The following is a 13686-nucleotide window of genomic DNA, read 5'->3' as shown; positions in this document are numbered from 1 at the left end:
CACGCGTCGGGGAAGCTCCACCCACCGCCCCGCCCCCTGCCGCCCAAGGACGTCGAGAAGAGGCACCGCCTCTCGCGCCCTTTTCCCGCCTCCCGCTTCACATTCCCGGCAGCCCTATCGACTGGTGACACAAAAAGGGGCGGGGAAATGGGCGGGCCCGTCCGCTGAGCCGAGGGAGAGAGTCGGAGAGGTGGCGCTTGGTGACCGAAAGAGCCCAGAGGCGGCGGCGGCGGCGGGTCTGTCCAAGGGGTGAGTGAGGACAGGGAGCGGGGGTCTGCCGCCCCCAGGAATGCCCTCAGGGGTTTCCTTCCCGCTGAGGGGCCTGTTTGGGGACTACCATTCACACCATCCCTCACCTCTTGCTCCTTGATGGGAGTTGTAGTCTCGAAACAGCTGCGAGGCGACCCGACCCCGAAACAAAAGCGGGTCTCCTCGGGCTTGAGGGGAAGGAGCTGCGCTGCGCTCCTCTGCGGGGGGGGGGGGCGGCGGCGATCGGGGGTATCGGGCCGTTGGGGGGGGGGCTTCCTGGGGGAAATGGCTCTCGAAGAAGCAGGCGACCCTCGCTGAGGGCGAGGAGGGCCTGGCTTTTTTGGGGGGCGTGTCGTCGTCGTCGTCATGCCTTTGGCGGTCACTCTCTCTCGCCTTGGGGGTCCCGGGCAGTGGTGGGCAGCGCCTCCCTCTTCCGTGGCGGAGTTCCCGGAGTTGTGTCAGGGATGACCCCCTCTTAGCTTTTTTGGGACTACAATGCCCATCATCCCTGGCCACTGGTGCTGTTGGCTAGGGATGATGGGAATTGTAGTCTCAAAACATCTGGAGGGCCAAGGTTTAGGAAGCTTGCTATATATATATATATATATATATATATATATATATATATATATCTCCACCTGGCTGCCCAAGTATGCGAACCAGAGCCTTTGACCTTTACCGTTGTTTTTTTCCTGCCTATAGGTTTGCCAAAATGCATTCGGATTCCTAAATTGCTCTGACAAGACGCTTGGGGAGACGAAGCGGTCCTGTGAGTAGAAGGCGCAGCGGGGAGGACGACTCGGGGCCAATGCAGCAGCAAAAACGGCAGCCAGAGTTAGTGGAAGGAACCCTTCCCGTATTCCTGTTCCCCACGGAGCTTATCTTTTACGCAGACGACCTGTCGACCCACAAACAGGTGTTGACTCTCTATAACCCCTATGAATTTGCCTTAAAATTCAAAGGTGCGTCTCAGGTACAATTCAATTGAAGTGCTTGCTTGGGGAGGAGGGATTGCCTCAACTTCCTTTTATTCACTTTCTGACCTGCCTTTTGCCTGAAAGTCCCTGGGTGGGTTACAATAACTTGGGAGTCTAGATCCGGCATGGCCCAACTTGGCCTTCCAGCTGTTTTGGGACAACAACTCCCATCATCCCTAGCTCACAGGGCCAGTGGTCAGGGATGATGTCCCCTCAAAGACTGAATGGCAAGCCAAATTGATAAGAGTACTTACAATTAGCAAGGAGAACGGGGTCAGGAAGAGGAAATACAAAACAAGAAGTAAATAAGGATTGGTTAATAAGTAATGTCTCAAAGGGTACTGCAATAGTAAAAGTTTTCTGGAGGATATTGAATGAGCGTTGTAATACAAAGTGCACGTTAGATAAAGTTAAATTAAGTTAATGTTCTGCCAAGGGCAGGGTTTTTTCTAGATCTGGAGCCAATAAACACACCAGTGGATGAAGAATAAGTAATGCTTTATTTGCATAAGGTTAACAGATAGCAGCAGGCATACAAAACACAAATTACAGCATACCTGACAGAAGTCACACACAATCTCCCCTTCAGCTGCCTGGAGCTCCAGGTAAAGCAGCAAGAGAGACCCCAGCTAACAGTATCTGGTACCTCAATCTGTGAAGAAGCTCTGTGAGCCCCTTCAACCTACAGCTTTTATAGCCAACTTTGATTGACTGCACCTGGTTAGCAGGGATCACTCATGATCAGCCTGGGACATGGGTTGTGACTCAACAGGAATGCGGAGCAGCTGAGCGTCTCCAACCCAATTCACTGCAATTGGGTATCCTCCCCACTAGCCAATCAGCACCTAGAACACAGGAGACCCAGGAAACTCCTGACACAGGTGTGTGGAAAACAAGTTATACCAGCATGAATCGGCAAATTTAAAACCAGGAATGTAAAGGGAAAGAGGCATGTCATCGAGCTCCTTGAAATTACAATGGTCTTCAGTGTTTCCCCAACAGTTAACGAAAAACAACGTTGTGTAACTGTAAATAATAGTGTATTTGAAAATTAGTACCATGGGTATAGTTGGAAGTTTCTTTTCTTTGCTGACTAAAATATGAGCTGTTACTATGTTTTTTACTCTATTCATTTATTGTTCTTTTCTTTTTTCCCTCTCCCTCTCTTTTTCCTTTATTTTTGTTATTTTGTATGTATACTCTCAATACTTTTTATGTTTGTTTGCTGGTATTGCATGTATTTTAAGACTTTGCTTGTTCAATAAATTCTTTATTAAAAAAGTGGTCAGGGATGATGGGAATTGTAGTCCAAAGCAGCTGGGGGGCCGAGTTGGGCCATCCCTGCGGTAGGTGAAGTAAATGACGAAAAAATGTAGAGCAGTCATAGGCAAACTCTGTCCCTCCAGATGTTTGGGGCTACAATTCCCACCACCCCTGACCACTGATCCCATTAGCTAGGGATGATGGGAGTTGTAGTCCCAAAACAACTGGCGGGCCGGAGTTTGCCTGTGCCTGATGTTGAGCTTCGCTTCTGTGCCAGTTCCTGGCAATTGGCTGACATCGAATGACGACCCTTTTTCTTTTCTTTCAGTTCTTTGCACAACCCCAAATAAATACATTGTGGTCGATGCAGTGGGTGCAGTGAAGCCTCAGTGCTGCGTTGACATGTGAGTAAAAAGCTGGGTTTGGGTTTGTTGGCTTGTAATGAATAGCAACCACTAACCTGCCTTCCAGAGGCCGATCTTCCCTTTATTAGATGTATAGTCCACCCTTATCAAGACATCTCAGGGTGGGGAAAATAAAGAAAAATGGTGCAGGAGGAACGTAGAGACCAATGAAGTTTGTTCTGGGTCTGAGCTTTCGTGTGCATGCACACTTCTTCAGATACACGGAAACTGAAGTCTGTATAAGGACTAGTATGAAAAGAGGCCTCCCAGGCCCATATAAGAGCAGCGCAAATAGTTGGGCCTGATGAGCGTTTACTGTTCCCAACCCTAATCCTGCAGAAAGCCATCTAATTGGATTTTAATTTGATCCTGACTTGTTTTCAGGAGGTAATTTCGTTATTGCTTGATTTTATACCAGTGTTACATATTTGATGTTAGCTGCCCTGAGCCCGGTTTTGGCCGGGGAGGGCAGGATACAAATCAAAGTTTATTATTTGTTGTTATTATTACCAGGCCGTGATATATAGTGGGAGGGTGGGGCGGGGTTTTTCTACAAAGGGTAGTAGAACTCAATGGGATTGGTCAACCTGTGGGCGACTGTGAACGACTGCAATTAGTCAGGCAGGAAAAAGCAAGGGAGATTATGCAGGTGAACAAAAATAGCTGAAATAATAAAAAAAAAAAAATTGTCTAGTAGCACCTTAGAGACCAACTCAGTTTGTTCTGGGTCTAAGCTTTTATGTGCAGGCGCTCTTCTTCAAATACACTGAAACAGAAGTCCCCAGACCCTGATATATAGTGGGAGGGTGGGGTGGGGTATTTCTCAGAAGGGTGGTAGGAAATGGGTGATTTTATGGTTCCCAAAAGGAAACCTTCCTCCACTTGTCCATATTGAGAGGATGCAAGCAAGCCTGAACCTTTCCCAAAAGGAAACCTTCCTCTGTCCATATTGAGAGGAAGCCTGAGATAAGGTAAATAGGGTGATTTAGAAATGCGAAGATAAAAGTGATTGCATATGGAAATCAGGGAGGGGAACGATTTGAAAAAAGATATATTTGATAAAGAAATTTTATTTGGTTGTTATAAAGCAGGCAGCCCCAACATTCGGCCCTCCAGATGTTTTGGACTACAATTCCCATCATCCCTGGCCACTGGTCCTGTTAGCTAGGGATCATGGGAGTTGTAGGCCAGAACATCTGGAGGGCCACAGGTTGGGGATGCTTGTTATAAAGGAAAAAAAGAAAATTTAATAAACATTAAAACAAAAAAAAGCAATAACGTGTTAAAAACGGAAATGTGGCCGTTCATACTCTTCTCCCGTTACAGCATGATCCGTCACCGAGACGTCCAACCTTGCCACTATGGTGTGATTGACAAGTTTCGGCTCCTGGTCTCCGAGCAGAGCCAGAGGAAAGCATTGGGGAGGAAAGAGGTCATCGCCATACTGCTTCCGGCGGCGAAAGAGCCAAAGGAAGAGGAGGAGAAGAGGATCACGGAGCACCTGGCAGAGAGCGTCTTTTTCGAGCAGGCTTTATGCCAGCCAGGTAGTTGGGTGCTTGGAACGCCATTGCTTTTTGGTGCTATATACCGGTACCTGCCTCTTTCTTTCTAAAAATTGTTTTATTTAAGCATATTTACTTTTTTTTCTTTAAACAGTTTTTATTGGTTTTGCGATATATACATCCTTGATGAAATATCTCTCCAACAATTTCCCATTTTTTCCTGCCCCCCTCCCCTGGACTTCCCTTATCCTTCCACTTGGTTTTACTTTCAATTTCTTCATCCTGCGTCTTTTTTTTTTCTGCCGGGGCCGGCCCACTGTCCCTCAGACCTTGTGGGGGGCAGACTATATTTTGGAGACTATATATATATATTTGGAGACTATTTTGTTTTATAAAAATGAACAAATTCCTATGCCCCACAAATAACCCAGAGATGCATTTTAAATAAAAGGACACATTCTACTCATGTCAAAACATGCTGATTCCTGGACCGTCTGCAGGCTGGATTGAGAAGGCGATTGGGCTACCCATGTTATATACACTTGTGAATGTTTACTCAAACCCTGCCAATGAGTCCAACTCTTCGTGTTGTTTCTTCATATATATCGTAAATGGTTCAAAATTCTTTTAAAGTCTTTGTTGTCCCTTTTGTGTAATTTATCTGTTCATTTGGCTAATGGTGCATATCCCAGGAGTTTCTCTTGACACTGTTTTTTCATTGGGCTTTCTTCCATCTTCCGAGCTGGTGCTAGTAGAATTCTTGCCGGTTTTGTTGCACACATAATTTCCAGTTGTCTTTTCTTATTTCTTTAAGTATATTTACAAGCAGACAATACGGAGGCGCAAGTTGCAGCTATAACAAAGGTGGCATTTTTTCATCTCCGCCAAGCTAAGCAGTTGGCTCCTTACCTCCCTCGCCCTGATTTAGCCACTGTGATCCATGCAACGGTCACCTCCCGGCTTGATTATTATAACTCGCTCTACGCGGAGCTGCCCTCGAAGCCGACCCAGAAACCCCAGCGGGTGCAGAACACTCCCCGCCGCAGGACCACATCCACCCAGCACTATGCCAGCTGCACTGGCTCCTGGTGGAGCACAAGGTCAGGTTTTAGGTGCTGGTTTTCACCTTTAAAGCAGGCATCCCCAACCTGTGGCCCTTGAGATGTTTTGGCCTATGGCCAAAGGTTGGAGATGCCTGCTTTCAAGTAAGGTTTTCCAAAGAATCCAGGGACACTTTTTTTTGAAAAGAGAAAAAAAAGCTATTAACAGAAAAGTTACTTTTTAAAAAAATAAGAAGTACCCTCTTCTCTTCTGTGGTCTCCTCTGTCGTGTGGCCTTCCTCAACCTCGGCCCTCCAGATGTTTTGGGACTACAACTCCCATCATCCCAAGCTAGCAGGACCAGTGGTCATGGATGATGGGAATTGTAGTCTCAAAACAGCTGGAGGGCCGAGGTTGAGGAAGCCTGCGCTAGCCGCTGTGGAGTAGGCTTGGCTCGGGCCGGGGCTCGGCCACGTGCCCTCACCCTCCTGGTGGTCTCCTACCTCTCCTCTTCGGTGGCGGCGCAGCAAAGTTGGGGCTCCCCTCTTTTTTGCCTTCCTCTTTCTCTTCCTTCTCCTCCTCCTCCCTGTGTCGGCTCCGGGGTATTTCTTGCCCCAGAGCGCCACTGAGCAGTCAGCTGGGTGGCCGGGCGCTCTTGCCCCCGGCTTGATTTGGGTCGCGGGGTGTGTGTGTGTCAGCAGTTCTCCCAGTCGACATGCCGGGCGTCCCCAGTTCCCCCTTGGCAGTGGCGGCGGCAGTGGCAGCCTCAGCAGCCATATGATGTGCCTTGTGCCATTGAACCAATCACACCACGTTCATTCTCTACCAATAAATCAACAACAATATAAATCCAGGGACATTAAATCTGGGGACAGGTTTGTAAATCCGGGGACTGTCCCTGGGAAACGGGGACATCTGGTAACCATAATTTAAAGCCCTATACTAACGTTACCGGATTCCCCCCCCCCCCCCCATGAATCCGGGGACACTTTTCAACTTCAGTTGAAGGGAATAGGTTTTGTCAGGGGACCGATTTGTAAATCCAAGGACTGTCCCCGGGAAACGGGGTCGCCTGGTAACCTTACCCTATACAGCCGAGGGCCCTCGTACCTACGGAACCACCTCTCCTGGCATGCCCCGTGGAGGACCTTAGGGTCTGCAAATAATAATATCTTGGCGGTCCCAGGCCTCGAGGAAGTTCAACTGGCCTCAACCAGGGCCCAAGACCTTTCCAGCTTTGGCCCCAGCCTGGGGGAATGCTCTATTGCAGGAGACCAGGGCCCTGCAGGAATTGACGTCCTTCCACCAGAGCCTGCAAGACGGAGCTGTTCCACCTGGCCTTCGGTCCGGGCCCAGTTTGAACCCCCCCCCCTCTATGGGACCCTGTAAGTTATCTCTTTGGCCCTTTTATCGGCTCATGTGGGACCAAAACGGATAGCTGGCCCTTACGAATACTTGAGGTCCCCGACCCCTATGGTTGTAATTCATGGGCAGCCATTTAAGCTTATCCTGGTTCTAATTTTTAAGCTGTGTTTTAATCATTTGGTTGTGTTTTCATGTATTTGATATTTGAGGTTAGCCGGCCTGAGCTTGGTCTTGGCTGGGGAGGGCGGGGTATAAATAAAAGTTTACTTACTAATAAGGTACACACACTTAACCCAGGCTTCCTCAACCTCGGCCCTCCAGATGTTTTTGGCCTACAACTCCCATCATCCCTAGCCAGCAGGACCAGTGGTCAGGGATGATGGGAATTGTAGTCTCAAAACATCTGGAGGGCCGAGGTTGAGGAAGCCTGCACTTAACCACAAAAACCAGAGAGTAAAGGGAAGGGGTCAGGAAGGGGGGGGGAAGGATCAAGTACCACACCCATTTGACTTTTTAATGTTTTATTTAAGCATATTTACAAACAGACAAAAAGGTACACACAGTTCACCCCCCAAAACCAAAGAGAGTAAAGGGAAAGGGTCAGAAAGAAAGAAAGGAAGGATGGAGGACCATACCCATTTGACTCTCCTCCACCAGCACCCAGCACCTTGTAGTCCTTTAAATTCTCATTCCCACTGCATATCATTTATTGTTGCAATTACTTCTTTTATAGTACTATAACGGTGTAACATCAAGTCACCTTACAAGCTTAGTCTAGCAAATGATGGTATGGTGTGCCTCCAAATTCCAAAAAGGAAACCTTCCTCTGGTTGTCAATATGAAGAGGATGCCAGCAAGGTCAAAGCTTTCTGTAAAAAAACAAGCAAAAAAACAAAAAAACTAAGGGATTTTATGATTAAAAAAAAAGGAAAACCTTCCTCTGGTTGTCAATATGAAGAGGATGCCAGCAAGGTTGAAGCTTTCTGTAAAAAAGAATGATTTAAATCAAGTCTTGCTGACTAGTGATTTAAATCCCTCCCTCCTCCTTGCTTCTCCCCACCCTGCCTAGAGGAGGAAGGGGGCTGGCTGAGTGCCATTTTGAGCAGCCCCTCTCCGGAGCCAGCCCTTTCGCACTCCGCCGCCCTGCTGCTCCTGTGGGCCAGAGAGTGCAGCGGACGAGCTCGCTCTGCCTACTCACGAGAATCAGCAGCAGTAGTGGTGGCAGCCTCCAGGAAGTAACTGCAGCAGGTGGGGCTCGGGAGGACTACTTGCCCCCCTCGCCTCTTCTTCCAGCCCCCCCCCCCCCCCGGTGCTGCTTCTCTGGCTCCTCAAGTTGCTAGGGATGGTGGACCGGCCCACGGCAAAAAAATTTTGTCGGCCCCTGCTCTAATCCATGGGTCCGCAAACTACGACCCGGGGACTGAATCCAGCCCAATTACCTTCATGATCTGGCCAGCGGACAGTCCAGGAATTGGCGTGTTTTTACACGAGTAGAATGCGCCTTTTTATTTCAAACACACCTCTGGGTGATTTGTGGGGCATAGGAATTTCTTCATTTTTTTATTGATTTTTTCAAAATATAGTCAAGGGACAGTGGACTGGCCCCCTGCCAGAAAGGTCTGCCGACCCCTGAAGTCCTAGCCATTCTGGCAGGGTGGATTTGATGGGAAGCAAGATTGTTTGGTGAAATGAAACATTTAGGAATGAAGTGGATCTCATTTGTAGATAAAGAGATAAACTTTATTTACATTAGCCAATGGCCATAGCAACATAAAACAAGCAATATATACAATTAAAAAGACAACAATGGGTAAAAAGGGCCAAGATTATTGTTCAGATAGTGTCCATTAATCTCATTGCACCCTTGATAAACCTAGCAACCTTTGCTGTTGTCTGATCATTTTGATCTGATAAAAGAAAAAACAATGTGGCCACAGATGGGCGGCCTGGGATGGTAAGTAAGAGTGGGGGGGTGATCTCATTCCTCAGATCTTTATAAAGGGGACAGAACAGGACAGGAAAACATGAGCCACTGTTTCCAGATTGCCATCTGCACAGGGGCGGAGTCGTTTCTCAGTTGGAATCTTTTGGTATCTGCCCTCAAGTACGGCAGAGGGCATCACATCCAATCTGGCCAGTGTGAAGGCATGTCTGTATTTTGGGATAGTTATTTGGGATAGTCATTTGTACTTTTTGTTATACCAGGGGTGGCGAACTCCCAAGAGACTGTGATCCACTCAATTAAAAACTGGCAGTGACATACCCCTGTTTCAGGGGGGGTTCAGGTCTAAGTAGGTCACGATCTACCTATTGGACATGCCTGTATTATACCATTCATAAAAACTGTGGACAAAAAAATATAAATTTTACAGTATGTTATTTAATAAGAGAAAATTACCTGAAAATGCACTGTAGGTGGTATTTAGCACCAGAGAGATTGGCTAAAATGAACAAATCGCTTGGTAATAAGTGTTGGAGATGCACAAAACAGATTGGAACCTTCTACCATATGTGGTGGACATGTCCAGAGATCAGAAAGTTCTGGGACATGATTCATGAAAAAATAAAAAAGTTACTAAAAACTTCACATAGTAAAAGACCAGAAACACATCTTTTGGGAATATTGAACAGTGATGCTGTATTCCAAAAGAAAAAACTAATTTTTTTCTGTATGCGACATCAGCGGCGAAAATTCTGGTGGCTAAGTACTGGAAGGGTAACCAGGTACCGGCCAAAGAGGAATGGTTATGTAAATTATGTGAATATTTGGAACTGGCCAAATTGATGATGGATATAAGAAGACTAAAGCCAATGAATACAGTCAAGAAGGAATGGAATTGCTTGAATGACTATTCAGAAAGACAAGGTTCAAAAGTAAAAATTTGGCTGTTTCTAGAATGACCTCATGAATAGAAAAGGGAAAATATACATATATACAAATCTATATATTAAGAGGAAAATAATACTGAAATACAGATAAAATATGAATGGTGAAAGGAAATGTGAGAGTGATGGAAGTCTAATTATTATTATTATTATGTAAAATAGTGTTTATTGTATTGAAATATTATACTTTTCTTTATTCTTTAACTGTCTTTTCTTTTTCTTCTTTTTTTCTTTCTTTCTGTTTTATTGGATATTTTTCTTTATGTATGGTTTTGTTTTGATTTATTTACTTTGCAACATAATAAAGATTTTTTTTTAAAGTTTTGTTATTTACTAAATTCAATAAAAGGGTGGGGGAAGAAAGGAAAGGAAAGAAATTCTGCCCCTTTCCATAATGTCAAATGCCTTTTCCTTTTTCTAGAAAACAGAATTGCCTCATCAGGGCCGAGTTTGCTCACCGTGTTCCTCGGAATCGTGTGCATTGCGGCTCTCATGCTTCCCACATTGGGAGAAGGAGGTTCCCTCGTGCCTCTCTACCTCCACTTAAGTGTGAATCAAAAGTTAGTAGCAGCTTACGTATTAGGTACGCATCTTTTTGTCATCATTACATTATGTGATTTGGGGCAGGACCAAGTGAAAAAATGAAAATGTGTATAGAAACGTTTTAAAAAAACAACCTATAATCGAGTCACTGTGTGAGGCCCATGCCAGCAAAATTGCAACCAGCGTGGATAAAGATCAATGGTTTTTTAAAAAAAGTTTTTAAAAATCGGATTTTTGAAATAAAATGCTTTTGGAGGAAGAATCTTTCTATAGTTTTCCTTTTAGGTTACATTATAGTCCAAAAGCTATTCATCAGGAAATAAGGATTTGTTTTAAGTTTTTAATGTGTGCTAAAACTCAGTCTTAAGTTGTTTTTTAAAAAACGTTCAACCCCATCAGTTAACAAACATGGGTCCATATGCTAGCATGTTATTGCTTTAGTTAAATAAATGGTTTAAATTGTGATGAAGGAAATGATTCTTTTTCTCCTTTCAATTAAGTACAGCAGAAAAGCTGTCCAAATAGAAACAGTTAGCTTATGAAACCTCACCAACATTTCATCATTATCTGTCAATGTATTTCGAATAGTAGAACCAAATCAGTCATTTTTGATAGAACTGTAAAAACGATTCTGAAATTTTACTGTTCCAAAAAGGAAACCTCCCTCTGGTTGTCAATATTAGGAGGATGCCAGCAAGGCTGAACCTTTCTGTAACTTATTCCAAAAAGGAAACCTTCCTGTGCTTGTCAAATATGAAGAGGATGGCAGCAAGGCTGAACCTTTCTGTAGAAAAAAATATGATTTAAATCAAGTCTTACTGACTAGTGATTGAAATCGTGATTGAAATTGATTTGAATCCAATCCACCCTGATTGCAACTGAAAGTATATTTGAGCCCCCTGACATTTCGGCGTTTGTACAAAGATCAGTTGTCTATGCAAACTACATTTCACAAATATTAACAAACGTGCATCTGGCTCCCGGTGAACAAGCTTTCATGCGTGCCCCCCACACCTAACAAACCTCTCGGTGTGGGTTATTTCTCGAGTTAAGCTAAAATAACTGGATTTTTTCCTCTGATTCTTGCAGGTCTTATCACTATGGTCATCCTGAGAACATGAGTGAGAACACAACTGGATGTTTATCTTTTTTCTCCTTTTCTTACCGCGTTTTAAATTTGAATCCTGAACGTGGGCCTCTGACTCCCGTTTGGGTGCAAAAATCATCTGGCGATTTGCATTGCTTTTTTTTTTTCTGGAAAGCAAAGCTTTAACTCTGTTTTCACTGGAAAGACTCGCATGCTCGGAGGCACTTTTCGACAGACAGCCATGAAATGGTCGAAGGAATTTGCAGAAACTTCTCTACCTAGGTCTACCATGCAAAAATCTCATTTCTGCTTTCTTTTTAAATTGCATGTTTTTAAATTCACGTCGACTTTAGCGTTTGGCTGCCATAGGAGCCGGCAGTTCTATCTGCAACGTTCATTTGACTGTGAGTATTGCAAATTTAAATACGGATAAAACGCCAAGATGGCGGAATAGAAAGCCGCTCGCCTGACAGTGGAAGCTGCCATGTTTTTCAGTCTATTTTTGGAGACTCAGATTTAAGAAAATGGGAGGGGGGGGGAATGGCCCAGAGCATGGGTAGGCAACCTAAGGCCCAGGGGCCGAATGCGGCCCAATCGCCTTCTCAATCCGGCCAGCGGACGGTCCAGGAATTGGCGTGTTTTGACATGAGTGCTTTTATTAAAATGCATCTCTGGGTGATTTGTGGGGCATATGAATTCTTTCATTCCCCCCCAAAAAAAATATAGTCCAGCCCCCCCCCCCCAAGGTCCAGGGACAGTGGACCGGCCCACTGCTGAAAATGTTTGCTGACCCCTGGCGCCCTTTTTACAAAAGGAGAAAAGAGGACAAGCTTTTGCAACCATACAACTACACCGGATGAATTGTTGACTGCTAAATCTGCAACACAGATCTATATATATATATATATTTAAACTAATACATTACAGCGGTACCTCTGGTTGCGGACAGGATCCGTTCTGGAGGTCTGGCCGGATTCCGAGGTTTTTGCAACCGGAGGTGCCATTCTGTGCATGCGCATGGCGTGGTAGAGCGCTTCTGCGCAAGCTGCAAAACCCGGTAAAACACTTCTGGTGTTGCCACTTACATATCCCGAAGTTTACGTAACCAAAGGGTTACATAAGCGGAGGTACTGCTGTATTTGCACTTCAGGGAAGCTCATCCATAGTAGGCGCAGGCGTGGTTCAACTTGGCCCTCCAGCTGTTTTGGGATTACAACGTACATCATCCCTAGCTAACAGGACCAGTGGTCAGGGATGATCGGCGTTGTAGTCCCCAAACAGCTGGAGGGCCAAGTTGGGCCATGCCTGATCTAGAGCAGTGGTGGCTGAGGAAACCAACTCTCCCCAGGTGAAAACCAGAATAGGGGTAACAAGAGGTACAACTCCAATTCCAAACCAACGCTTTCCAAAGGAAAATTCCAGGAAGGGAAAAGCCAAATGTCCTTTTTTTCTCCTTTTTCCAAGCCAGATGAGCACAAATTCCACATCAAATTCCGTGCTATTTCTTGGAATGAAGGAAGGAAGAAAATCAAAGTTTTCCAAATGTGGACGACAAGAAACATTTGGAACCGGAATCCTACAAATAGGACAACGTTGCCTATCAATACAGACCAGCCAGCGCTCACAGAACATGGGGAAAGGGCTTCATAAATACTCTAACAAATCACCAGACTACTACTATTATGATTATGATTATGATTATTATGATTATGATTATGATTATTTTATTTATTTTATTTTACAGAATTATAAATAATAAATAGCGTGTGAGACAGTAGATTGTTTGCTTCTTTTTTAAAAAGAAAAAAGAAGTTAAGGCCGATGGGATCTTGTGAGAAAGAAGAGGTCAGGCTTCCTCAACCTCGGCCCTTCAGATGTTTTTCGCCTACAACTCCCATGATCCCTAGCTAGCAGGACGAGTGGTCAGGGATGATGGGAGTTGTAGTCCCAAACATCTAGAGGGCTGGAGTTTGCCTGTGCCTGCTTCAGAACAAGCGATCGCAACAGCTTTTCTGAGAATTGAGTTACGATCCGAGCAGACATTGGCAAAATAATAATTTATAATAATAATTTATTCTTTATACCCCGCCCATCTGGCTGAATTTCCCCAGCCACTCTGGGCGGCTTCCAATCAAGTGTTAAAAACAATACAGCATTAAATATTAAAAACTTCCCTAAACAGGGCTGCCTTCAGATGTATTTTAAAGAGAAGATAGCTGCTTATTTCCTTCACATCTGAAGGGAGGGTATTCCACAGGGCGGGCGCCACTACCAAGAAGGCCCTCTGTCTGGTTCCCTGTAACCTCACTTCTCGCAATGAGGGAACCACCAGAAGGCCCTCGGTGCTGGATCTCAGCGTCTGGGCTGAAT

General features: G+C 45.2%; 2 protein-coding genes across 4 annotated transcripts in view; one reads left to right on the top strand and one right to left on the bottom strand.

The window, feature by feature from the left end:
- Positions 1-205: 205 nt before the first annotated feature.
- On the top strand, positions 206-13093 carry LOC308467761 (motile sperm domain-containing protein 1-like). 3 transcript variants are annotated; one of them, XM_080989473.1, is made up of 7 exons: positions 206-249; positions 952-1211; positions 2818-2893; positions 4220-4437; positions 10108-10269; positions 11319-11720; positions 12785-13093. In XM_080989473.1, exons 2-6 carry the CDS (start codon positions 1058-1060, stop codon positions 11348-11350), a joined length of 642 nt encoding a protein of 213 aa, XP_080845599.1. In that variant the 5' UTR covers positions 206-249; positions 952-1057; the 3' UTR covers positions 11351-11720; positions 12785-13093. The 3 variants fall into 3 exon arrangements, with proteins under 3 accessions (XP_080845599.1, XP_080845600.1, XP_080845598.1); XM_080989474.1 differs by having other exon boundaries at positions 12781-13093; XM_080989472.1 differs by lacking the exons at positions 11319-11720; positions 12785-13093 and having other exon boundaries at positions 10108-10513.
- Positions 7305-13686, bottom strand: part of LOC308467755 (PABIR family member 2-like) — a 41369-nt gene continuing 34987 nt past the window's right edge. The window contains 1 exon segment of the mRNA XM_080989465.1: positions 7305-7669. The gene's annotated coding sequence lies outside the window, so the exon portion shown is untranslated.

Source organism: Podarcis pityusensis (genome assembly GCF_964106645.2).
Source record: "Podarcis pityusensis genome assembly, chromosome: W".
Taxonomy (NCBI): domain Eukaryota; kingdom Metazoa; phylum Chordata; class Lepidosauria; order Squamata; family Lacertidae; genus Podarcis; species Podarcis pityusensis.
The sequence above is the reverse complement of the archived record's forward strand: the minus strand, read 5'-3'. Positions and strand labels throughout refer to the sequence as shown.

Excerpts from the sequence above, each read along its gene's own strand:
- LOC308467761 (XM_080989472.1), top strand. The coding sequence starts at position 1,058 with ATGCAGCAGCAAAAACGGCAGCCAGAGTTAGTGGAAGGAACCCTTCCC. Across the intron at positions 1,212-2,817 it reads ATTTGCCTTAAAATTCAAAG|TTCTTTGCACAACCCCAAAT; the intron begins GTGCGTCTCAGG and ends CTTTTCTTTCAG. Across the intron at positions 2,894-4,219 it reads CCTCAGTGCTGCGTTGACAT|CATGATCCGTCACCGAGACG; the intron begins GTGAGTAAAAAG and ends CTCCCGTTACAG.